The sequence below is a fragment of the Zingiber officinale genome, chromosome 8B (assembly GCF_018446385.1).
Source record: "Zingiber officinale cultivar Zhangliang chromosome 8B, Zo_v1.1, whole genome shotgun sequence".
Taxonomy (NCBI): domain Eukaryota; kingdom Viridiplantae; phylum Streptophyta; class Magnoliopsida; order Zingiberales; family Zingiberaceae; genus Zingiber; species Zingiber officinale.
Genome location: NC_056001.1, coordinates 35,382,458 through 35,394,189, shown reverse-complemented (window position 1 = coordinate 35,394,189; position 11,732 = coordinate 35,382,458). Strand labels below are relative to the sequence as shown.

Here is an 11,732-nt window from a genome sequence, read left to right as displayed (position 1 = left end):
TTCTAGTTGTTCAAATTCTAACCATTCTACTGTCCTAATGGGAATCAGGTGTGACCTTTTAGAAAATCCACCACTTTAAATGTACACTTTAATCTATTGCCAATACTTCAAGCATATTTAATTTTCCCCTTAAATATCTTTTGGCTTTTATCAAACCAACTCAAGTACCACCATACAATGGCTATTAATTATCCATAATTTGCCTTCTCCCTTCTCCGTATTAACCGGACACTAAGATGGGTGAATTATTTTTTTACCACATGTAAAAAATCAATCAGAATAATAAAAATAAATTTTTAAGCAGACTTTGTTTTTAAATTGTTCCCTCGCAATATATATATAAATCTTATGCTGCGGTGCCTTATGTACGATTTTACTGCGGTACTTGCCACGTCAGCGGCCTGGATCGATCAGACTCCAACCTGATCGTCTGGGAGTCTCCTGATCGGTCTATGGACCGATCAGGCCCTAGGCCACAAAAAAAAATCAACCTATAGCCTGTCAGGAGGCAGAAAAAGATAGGAGGATCGGTCTGTGGACCGATCCACCTATAGCCTGATCGGTCCACAGACCGATCAGGCTTCGAAGCCAACTCTCACAGAGAGTTGGTTGATCGGTCTGGGGACCGATCAAGAGACTCCCAGACCGATCAAGTTGGAACCTGATCGGTCCAGGCCGACCGATCAGCCTAGGGCCTGATCGGTCCACAGACCGATCAGGAGACTCCCAGACCGATCAGGTTAGAGCCACGTGACAAGTACCGCAGCAAAATCGCACATAAGACACCGCAGCATAATATTTCTCATTATTTTCATATCAATTTTAATCAACTTTGCAAGTTAAAACAGCTTGAATATTTAAGAATCGCATGATACAGAATACAAATTGATTTACAAATTAACTATTAATATAATTATTATCTATTAACTCAATATTCTTAAATCAACCGTCTATTAAAAAAAAATTATCAATTAATCATCAAAATTAAGACTCGATTTTAATCTGAAAAATTGAAAAAACAATCTACCACTATCCTATTATCTAGAATCAACTAGTATAACTATTGAATAAAGACTAAATATTTAAATTTCTTCCGCTTAAAATCACCATTACAAATCTATAATGCTTTAAGCAGGGTTTCTTGGTCCCTTACCATTTGCATTTCCTGATTTACCCTAATACCCGATGAAAAAATTCCATGAAATCGAGATGATCATCCCAAGACTAGTCAATAAAATTAACTAGATCTATCATTCATTTAAGCAAGGAGAAGTTAGTAAATTAACTAGTATAAAAGAAAAATGATAAAAACTGACCTATAATAACTAATGAATCAATTTATATTACTAATTCTAAATAGTCTAATATCACTAGATCCATAACAATATACGGACATATAAATCATGTGAAATAATTTATCCTAGCCCAGCAAAACCTTTGCAAGGTGGAGATCGACACTTAATTTAAGGTAAATTTAGAATTTAAACCCCAAACAAACTTCCTTGAGGAAAAAAACTAAGCTCTTAGCATAATTCTCATTCGAATTAAACTTCAAATTTTTAAACCATAAAAAATTATTCTATATATAAACACAGATCACCCAACTGTTATCATCATCCAAATAAATACCTTCAAATAATAAAAGTGCATTTATACTAAAATTATCAAATACTTTATTTGTTATATCCACCGAAGTGAATGGGTCTGCATTTCTTCATAACTCGACTGCAAATCCATTGAGGGCTATTTCTGCTTCTTCACCTTGCCTAAATCTACAAACTATTGCAAACTAAAATACGAAAAATCCCAATTTTGATCAAATCATGCTGCAACTGATGTTTACATTAGCTTGCAATTTAATATAGGGATGAAAGTTGAAAACCAAAAGTAATTTAAAAAATAAATGAAATAAATTTAAAATTAAAAAGAATGGAGCATAGTTTGATTTTATCAAAAATAAAATAAAAAATAAATACAAAGGTTGGATCACTATGAATTAACTGGAGTAGGTAAGTCGAAGGGAACTTACAATCACAAACCTGATCGCTAGCAGGTGCTCAGATTACAGCAATATGGTAGGCACGTATCTTTTTACGACCACCGACCACCAAACAAATAAAAGAAGAAATAAAGCCATCGAAATCACTCAATTTCTTTTGTTTCTATCAAAAAGGTCTGGATTAATCTTGCAATAGAAAACTCCACTGTTCAAGCCATTATCATCTTCTGCGATGGTGAAATACCTGAACGTTGTGCCACTGTGATAGAAGAGGTTATTACTAAGTTCTCTTTTCCTTTGACTGTGTCCCTATAAAATAAGAACCGATTATGAGCTCAACCCATGGCAATATCTTAAATTTGCTTGAGGAAGAAAGATCTGTACTTGACGTCAAAGCTTTTGGCCTATTCTTGAATAGGATCTTCTGGCGTATAATTCCAATGACTTCTAATTCTACTGGTGGGGAATCAGAAAACTGAGGCAGCATTGTCGAACTTGTTGCCACCTTTTTCTGTAAAACTAATAGAGGTTTTTTCAACTCTACCCTTGTGCCAGAGAGTTCATGGTAACCCACAGTGAAGGTATAGTTTGTCTGCAGAATAAGAAACTCATAGTAAATATCTAATGCTAAACAGGAATCCCAAATGAAAAGTATGTTAATAAGAGGTGCTGAAACATAGGCTCGACCTGAGAGGAAGATGATGAGCAACAGAGACGTCCAATTTCTAGACCATTGATCTGACCAGCACATGTAGACTGAGATTCAACAACTCCTTGGAGCTCAATGATAGCCCAGTCAAGGCATTTTCCATCACCACAACCACACTTTACCCGTATCTGCATCTTCACCTGTATAATGAATGACAAAGAGTTTCACAGGGGAACTCCTAGGTATTAAAATCAAATCATTTCGACTATAGATTGTTTGTTTCACTAAATTCACTAAAATTGAACACACCTGGATTTCTGACAATCTGGTTGAGTGATCCAATCTATGAATCTGGTGAATGTCCAAGACTCCCTACTAAAAGTGGTGCCATCATATAACATTTGAGATGTTTAAGACATGAATGATTATATATTCAGACTTTATGTTCCATGTGGAATGGAATGATACAGTTTTATCATTATCTTGTATGGCACGAACAATAAAAAAATAGCAGCATTATCTTAATACATCTTAACCTGTATTAAAACATAGTAAGAGGTGTTGACAAAAGTGACACAGTGACAGAGGAGACATTGCTTGTGCCAAGAAATATTAAGTTTTAGTAATTTATCAAACAATAAATTTCAAATGTGCCACTCTGCATGGTACGCAATTTAAAATAATGATATAGATTATATATAACAGTTATATTAAATAATTATAAACTTTTTATTAAATATACTGTTATAGCAAATATAGCATAGCTATATTATTGATAACAAACAATTTAATATATATAAGTTGTTCTAAATATAATAACAGTATATACATATATATAAACAAAATGATATATAGTTTAGGTTTTCTTTTTCTCTCAATGCTAACTGACCCTCACTCATCCCAGCTCCAATTCTCTATTGTGCAGCAATTGTCGGCGATTGTCATCTTGTAGTGATCCAGCCGGCGATCGTCAACAACCATCAACGATTGCCTCTTCTATCACTTGTTGCTCCAAAGAAGTAGTTGCCACTCGCCGCCGTTCATCACTGTTTGTTGTTGGTAGCTTCTGTAGACATTGTTGCTTCAGGTAAAATGATCTCAGACCTTTTATAAGTCAAGCCTCTTCTCCTCTCTTTTGGTTTTGTTTCATGCAAAATGCCAACACACAGGAAAACCCTTGACCACGAAAATCACATGTTTCATTGTCAACATAGGCGGCACGAGCTTGCCAATGTGTTTCAATGCATATCAGACAGCATGAGTCAACACTGAAAACCCTAATCATCAATTTCGACTAAATACTTGTTACAAGCCTTACTAAATTTATAAACAAGCTCGTATCAACCTTATAAATATTCCTGCAAGTAAATAAACAAGCTCTCAAAATGAACAAACAAGCTCCCTAAGCAATCAAACAATTTTTAAAACATAAAAATTTCAAACAAACAAGTTGAATTAAGAGTTTGATACATCAAAATGAATCAAACTCGACTCGAGCTCATATCGAAGCTCAATCTTAAAAAAAAACATCCAACAACTTGGTTAATTTTAGACTTGGACCAGCTCGGCTTGATCTCCTTACCAAACAATTCTAAACGACACAAAGACTCGGCTCATTTACAATTCTATGAATGGTATCCAATAAAAACATAATGTATAAATATAGATTTCTGACAAATTTTGACAAACAAGGAAAACAGCTCGAGAAAGTGAATAGATTGACATGGAGATCTTCTAACAGGATGTGCAAGAGATAAAAGAGTATCATATGTCCACAATGATAGTCTCCTTCCCTCTATCACCTATTGGAGGTGATGATAAAACTATGTTTAAGACAATGCAGACTGAAGTGAGACCTTGTTAAAATGAAAGAGATGGAATCTTCAGAGAGGAACAAAATATGGAAATGAGTTACCTTCTATATATATATTACAGAGGTAAATTTACATGAGCATAATGACAGAAAAAGATGCCAAACAAAACTAAGTTTCAAAGGCTTACAATAAAATAATAATAATAAATTGTATCAATTTCAAGAAAATATTTGCTATAATCATTAACCTAACTACTAGTAGATTAGTGCAGAGTATTATGGTTGCATATAAGTAGATTAATTGGATGTTAAAATTGCATTTCTCTTTATGATTCAGATACAGTGACATGGTGCAACCCAAAAGACTCAAAATGCTGCTAAAGACCTGGTATGGAGTTGAATAAGAATTTAATTGGTTTGAAACAAAACCTACTGTAGTGGTAAAAGAAGTTGATGGATTCATGAACAAATGTAGATTGGCTAGATGCTAAGTTGGTCATTGTTGTTCCAATAGAAGATACTAATTGCAGTGAAATTGAAATTTCCACAATTGCCAACAGAAGCTTTATATAGAATCTGAGTAAAAAATATGAAATTAAAAATAATTGTTGTGCCCAATGAATAAAGTTTGGTGGGAAAAAACATGTTGATTGCAAAAGTTGATATCCAAGAAGCTAAGAAGTTTAAGAAATGATTATCAAATGAATTTTCAGTTATGGACTTTGGGGAGGAATGCAAATCTAAGAATAAGATTGCTTGTGATGGTGGTGATGTAGAAAAACAAAGTTGTAATGAGCAATCACATAATAAAAAGGTTTCAAGAAGATTTAGAAACAGTTCACTATGCTGCATTAGTTGCCAACTTGACATATGTGATGATTATGATTTGTAGTAGACCAGATACAACATATGAAAGGAGAGATGCAAGGAAATAATGAAAAAAAACTAGGGGAGCATATATTCAGAAGTTGGAAAGTAGATTTTTCTACTTAAGAAGTACTACAGATGTATCCCTTTGATTCAGCAAAGTGATATACAAATGCAGGGTTTTGTTGATGAGATTTAGGTGGAGATATGGGTAATAGTACCACAGGTTACTAGTAACATCCATGTATCTGATTGTACTGTTAGTAGGATATCATGGATTGCAGCTATGGTTTTGGAAGTGGCTGCTCGGGAAGCAGATGTAGCTGCCTAGGCAGATTTGGAAGGGATCATAAACACAGAAAATGATCCCATACGGCATATGCATCTAGCCCCATTCTCACTTGGGTAAGTTGGCTAGAGAAAATCGAGTGTGGAAGAACTTGGTCAAATTAAGTAATGAGTTGGCCCTAATTCAGTTGAAATACTAGGAACTCAGTTAGAGTTAGACTTAGCCAGGTAAGAAGCAACTCATTCGTTGTGGGTCAAAATGGAACCACAGAGGATCTAAGGTTGGGTTGGAACTAGGCAGTGGATTGTGGTGGAGCGGTTTGAGTTCATTGCACTGAAGTGTAAGCATTTAAAGAATCCATTCATGACGATTATGTCTTGATCCAGAGCACTATGGGTCAATACAGTAAGCCTCTCTATTAAAGGATGTGTCTGTTCCCATTGACTAAATTTAAAGTATTATGATGGATTCCTTTCACACGATCTCCACAGCATACATGTGTCACCTATTTAACGACTCTTTAAATTACTACAGCTTGCGTTAAGTACAATCCCTCATATCAAGCTTAAAGAGGCATGTTTATAGAATTTGATAATCTTTCTCAATATCTCATAATTATTACTAAAAATACCTCTTGATCTTCCTTCATTATTACTAGTCTTGAGTAGCATTACCATTAAATCTCTCTCATTTTCTTCACAACATCCTCCTCTATTCATTTTTTGTTTGTTTGTTGTCTATTGTAGAAATTCTCTGTTCAACTTTTCTCAGACTCAACCAATCTTTGAGCCCACAGGCTAATCCCGACTCAACAGCTTAACAAAGCAATACAGAATTATAGCAATGCATACTGAACCAATGCATTATATACTACTGTTATAACTGGTTATAACTAAGTGCACAATTGCACAAATTTAATAGCATCACACTCAAATACAAAAAATTAGGCAAAATGAAAAGTTGTGCTAGCATGTCACTTATCTTCTCATGACTAGATCAAAGTATATGACCTGTGAATTGTCATTACACACTGAAATACAAAGAAGTACGTTGCGCCTGCTCAAGGATGAGTATTGTACCAGTAGTCCACAAGTGTTGCATCCAACACAAACCATAGCCTATGACCAAATGTGTTGCCAAGATACTGCTCTTGACTGTGTTAACGAGCTAAACTTATAGTTCATACTGAAATCACAACGCATGAGGACTTACAAGCTTAGTCTCTCATATAACTTTGGCTAAAGGCCTATTTGGCATAGACATAGTAGTCACTTAATCATGTTGATTGGCCTAATATCATTAATTCTATTGATGAGTATATTATAGTAGCATTTAATGCAATACAAAAAAACGATCATATATTCATATAGAATTTAGATGCATCATAACATATTAAGATCAGAAGGGGAGCCTTGGCGCAACGGTCAAGTAAATAACATGTTAAGATCACTAGTAAAAGAGATACACATCATCTACAAATTATCAACAGGATATAAAGCATGAATTTGGTAAATAAATAACCAAGCGATAATAGTGAAGCCAAAAGATAAACATAGAGCAAAACAGATAAAAGAGACAAAAAGGTAGAAAAGAAGATTCTGAGTTCAAGTTTCAGTCACGGCTTGACTGACACACCTAAACTAAGATTAAACCCTAACTCAAAAACATCAAAAATGGGTCTTTGGGACACATCGCGATTACTCACAAACCACATAACATAGTACAATATCCAGACTTACACATCACCATCGACCTATACAACAGTATCACCTCAGCCCATCAATCCAAACTCACATCCATGATCCAAGCATTCCCCCGAAAACACCTAGTATGATAGATTGATCACCATATGATGGGAAATCAGTTAGAATCAGGAAACACTACAAGGGATCAGCCACAACTTCCCACTCCTAAACCATAGCAACCCAGGAAAATGATTAGATATGAGGTCGACAACTACCTCAATCCCACCAAATCTCAGAATCTGACAAGGCTGCAGCCTAAATGAAAGAACAGTATCTCAAAGGAATGGATGATAAAGGATCCTACCTTTTCCGAGAAGGTAGCTATCAGTGATGCTGCCCGCTGCCAAAACCTTACGAGAACCCAACGTGCTTCCACGAGACGAGGATTCGTGGAGACTGCTAGGGAAGAGGGTGGAAGACAGCTACTGTCGATGTCGATGAGAAAGCCCAAGAGCAGGCCTCGATAGCTGATCCGGCCATCGAAGTAGAGGGTACGAACAAACCGACTCAGCAAGGCCCTGCTCGGAGGTAGGGTGTCACGGACGGAACTGAACCGACTCAGCAATTGTAGTAGGGTGTCGATGAGAAAGCCCAAGAACAGGCCTCGATAGCTGATCCGGCCATCGAAGTAGAGGGTACGAACAAACCGACTCAGCAAGGCCCTGCTCGGAAGTAGGGTGTCACGGACGGAACTGAACCGACTCAGCAATTGTAGTTGCCCGGTTCAGAACAAACCTGTTCTGTTCGGTTCGGTTTAGTTTAACACCGGTTCCACAATCCAAGTGAATCGAATCAAAATCAACTCAGGCATGAAATTAGCTCACTAAATTTTGTTGTTTAAATAAAATTTAAAAAGACGCTCTGGTAAGCGAAAAGGTTTGCACCGAGACCAGATCTCCTGGTCCATAAAAAAGTGAATCAGAGGATGATCTAATTGCGATGGGATCGTAATTGCGATCCGATCGTAATTAGTTGCGATCCTTTTATGGATTCATCGTCCTTATCAGGTTATAGTTTGGGTCGGAGTGGGCGGCCGAAGGCCGCCTCTTGCTCAGTGTCCAGCTACCTGGACACTTGTCCACTTCCAGCGGCCTCCGAGCGGCTTCCGACTGCCCGCTCTGACTCAAACTATAATTTGATGGAGACGATAAACCTATGAAGGAATCACAACCAATTACGACCGAATTACAATTATGATCCGATTACAATTGGAAATGGATCATCCCCGATTCATTTTTTTTTTACCAGGAGATCTTCTCCAGCATCAAGGAAGCACCACTTCTACTGTTTATAAGTTTTTTAATTATATAATATATAGGAATAAATTGGAGCGTTGGCATAATAATTATTATGCTTAAATCGCTGTCATGTGATTACATTGATCACACGTGTTTTTTACCGTGATAAATCATAAATTAATTTATAGTTGAAATTCATCCTTTCCTATTATAATAAATCTGTTCCTTTAATTAACTGTGCCTGTAGAAACTTTTTAACGTTGTCCTTGGACTTGATACGGTGGTAAAAGCAAAATGTATTTCTTAAATAATTAGAATTAATGTCACACTTCTTACATTTAATTGGTGGAGATCGATTAATCTGATGATAAAATCTAAATATTTGATATAAAAATAAATAAATAAATAAACAATGAGCTTGCCCCCCTAGGGTTAAAATTATCAACGATGAGATTAGGGATTAAGCTACCAAATATCCTTATGCTTTGCATGGTTAGAATTAAGAAAGATAATCAACTTTTCAGAAATGCTTCAATAGTTAGTGGTAAGGTTTTCTTGAATAAATAGGAAAAACACAAATTTTGATAAAATTATATATATATATATATATATATATATATATATATATATATATATAAAATTTTAAACAAATCAAGCATTCGAGAAATCAGAGATGAATAAAGATCATTTAGCCTTATAGAAACAAGAGAAAAATTATGAACAGTGGAAAGTAGAAGAGAGACCCAGCAAAGACAAGGAGTCTTACAGAGAGGGGTTGCGGCGGCTAGAGGCGGCTGCGAGAACAATGGGGCGGTGAGGGGCACGATCTGGAAGCTTCGTGGCCGGGCGAGGATGTGAGAACGAGAAACACTGGAGGGGCGAGGGCGGCGTGCCCTAGCTTCGCTCCGGAGGTTTGCCGAGAGAGATCGCCCGTTTCTAAATCACGAGGAGTTGGACGCTTCGCGGCCGAGGGAGGTGAGGGGCGCGAGGAGCTAAGAGCGAGGAGGACACGCCGAGGTAAAGCCAAAGAAAATGCGAGGAGGAAGGTTCGCGGCGAGGACGACGTGCCCTAGCTTCGCTCCGGAGGTTTGCCGAAGAGAAATCGCGTGTTACAATGCAGTCGACAGGCGCGTTTTCTAAGTCCTGCAGGGTAACAATTTTCATATATATATATATATATATATATGAATATGATTTTTACCAATTATGAATGCTCGCAATTAAATAATTTTTAAGTTCACTTCTTTACTCAAATTTTACATTATTCATAAATAGGTATATTAGTGTGCGAGTATTTTAAAATATATTTTGTAAATGAGATATATATTTCACATTAAAACAAAAAAATATTTTATTTTAAGGTGCTCCTTCATTTAAAATCCTCCTAATGACTTCAATCCATTTTTCATACACATTCAATTGTACTCTACAGTAAAAGTGTTTCGTTGTGCTACTTCTATTTGTCGTCGCTTGCTGTGCGTGTATGAGTTTACACATGAAATCATGCTCATCCTCCCGTTCCGACAGTCTACGTTTTCCCTCACTACCTTTGCCGTTCCGAACCCTAGTCTTCTTCGAACAGGTACGGAGTATCTCCGGTTCGCATCGGATATCGTAGATTCACACGACGATTAGATTTCCTTCCACTCATACTTCGTCGTCGTCGAGGCTGGGATGCGAGACCTGAGGCCGAATACGGTCTCTGATCGCATATGTTTCGGCGTATGAGATACTTGATCGGCCTCCCTACCAAGAATCCACCGTCGAAGAAATTGCTTGATGCAAGGCCACGGCAAATTCGTTTCGCACCGCCCGACATGTTGGAGACTGTGCACGAAATCGCCATATATATTCATCGATTCCATAATCTCGATCTGTTCCAGCAAGGGTATTGATGCTCTAAACGCTGCTGTTTTTTACCCTCCTTTTTCTCGCAATTCATCGCTTTCAGAAGTGTGACGTTTTAAATCTTCACTTGGAGAGTATTTTCTCAAACCTTCTCATACTTGGTTAAAAGATGGTACCAGATAAAGATAAGCACGAGGTGGGAAGACAGCAACTTGGATTCTTGCGGTACTCCTTCCAGGGTTATTCAGTACGAAGGTACTTGTTGTAGATGCAATGTTAACAAAACTTTTGATGGTAGCTTATTTTGATTCTTAAGAAGCTGCTTGGGTGGTCTCTTGAAGTAGTCCATGGCTTTGTCACTGTTAGATTTACAAAGTATGCTTTTTTCATGACAAATGTGGCCTATAGACATGAATACTTGTTGATTTTTTCAAAATATTTTCCTTTTTAAGTTTTGAAAATTTACTCCTGTGTAGCATGCATCTGAAATGGTACTTCATATGACGTTCGAGCATGATCTATATTATTATTATTTTGTGCCAAAGTAGTCTCAAGAACATGGCCTATTGAAATTCATAGAGTTCTTGCATTTCATCCCAGCCTCTTATTGTTTGCTTCATAGAAAAAATTGTAATGAAAAGTAGATCAATCTTGGTCAAAGTGAATGAGATATGTTCCTAAGATATACTGCCAATTCATCATAAGTTGGTGATCACACTAAATTCAAGATGCACTTACAAACTTATTATCATATTTCAATTCACCATTAGTGCATGCAGAGAATTTTATTTGTTAAAGTGATAAAATCTTATTCAACACAATTTCTTTGATCTTAGCGAGCATAATGCCTACTCTCTGTCCACTGTAGTTTGAATCAAGGTTTAAAGTCATGCTCCATGCTAGGTTTTCAGCACCCAGTAGTAATGAGATAGTGCCGAAAGTACCAACACACTGCACAAGGTGACATCAGTTAGCATTGATTAGTAAAGATGAACAGAAATTATCTCTCACCATTGTCACTGTTGATATTGTTGCCATGTTTCAAACGTTCATGTTGCTGTGCTACCTCTGTGCTATCACTCTTGTGCTTCAAAGATCTGCACTGCACTTGCCCTGATACAAACTGGTCTTACCTGTCTTTCTTTGCAGTTTAAGTTTTACTAAGAAGATTTTTGGTGTGCACTTTTGCCCTCATTTTCCCATATTTACTTTATTTACTAGGAAAAGGATTATTTTCCTCCAGTTTTTGAAGTAAATTATTTGCTTTTCAATATGTTCTGTACT

At 36.6% G+C, this 11,732-nt stretch overlaps 2 protein-coding genes across 8 annotated transcripts in view; one reads left to right on the top strand and one right to left on the bottom strand.

Annotated features, from left to right (window-relative positions):
- Positions 1-1,962: 1,962 nt before the first annotated feature.
- On the bottom strand, positions 1,963-9,741 carry LOC122016258 (putative uncharacterized protein DDB_G0287975). Of its 2 annotated transcripts, none has more exons than XM_042573493.1 (5): positions 9,367-9,741; positions 2,958-3,023; positions 2,687-2,848; positions 2,384-2,591; positions 1,963-2,308 (listed from the first exon to the last, which is right to left on the bottom strand). In XM_042573493.1, the coding sequence occupies exons 3-5, from the start codon at positions 2,840-2,842 to the stop codon at positions 2,280-2,282; spliced, it is 393 nt and encodes a 130-aa protein (XP_042429427.1). In that variant the 5' UTR covers positions 2,843-2,848; positions 2,958-3,023; positions 9,367-9,741; the 3' UTR covers positions 1,963-2,279. The 2 variants fall into 2 exon arrangements, with proteins under 2 accessions (XP_042429427.1, XP_042429426.1); XM_042573492.1 differs by having other exon boundaries at positions 2,958-3,020.
- A 365-nt stretch (positions 9,742-10,106) lies between these two features.
- Positions 10,107-11,732, top strand: part of LOC122014994 (protein FAM135B-like) — a 47,405-nt gene continuing 45,779 nt past the window's right edge. For 4 of the 6 annotated variants that reach the window (XR_006120802.1, XM_042571583.1, XM_042571582.1 and 1 more), the window contains exons 1-2: positions 10,107-10,488; positions 10,618-10,703. Coding sequence is in view for 4 of the 6 variants with exons in the window: in XM_042571583.1 (XP_042427517.1) it covers positions 10,313-10,488; positions 10,618-10,703 (262 nt within the window). In the remaining 2 variants the exon portion in view is untranslated. The remainder of the gene's footprint in view (positions 10,489-10,617; positions 10,704-11,732) is intronic. The other 2 variants (XM_042571581.1, XM_042571585.1) reach the window with 2 other exon arrangements.

What these genes read in the sequence shown, in the direction of transcription:
- LOC122016258 (XM_042573493.1), bottom strand. Translation starts at nt 2,842, where the DNA reads ATGCAGATACGGGTAAAGTGTGGTTGTGGTGATGGAAAATGCCTTGAC. An exon ending in GCTCATCATCTTCCTCTCAG is followed by an intron (nt 2,592 to 2,686) that starts GTCGAGCCTATG and finishes CTTATTCTGCAG; the next exon opens with ACAAACTATACCTTCACTGT. An exon ending in GCCAAAAGCTTTGACGTCAA is followed by an intron (nt 2,309 to 2,383) that starts GTACAGATCTTT and finishes CTTATTTTATAG; the next exon opens with GGACACAGTCAAAGGAAAAG.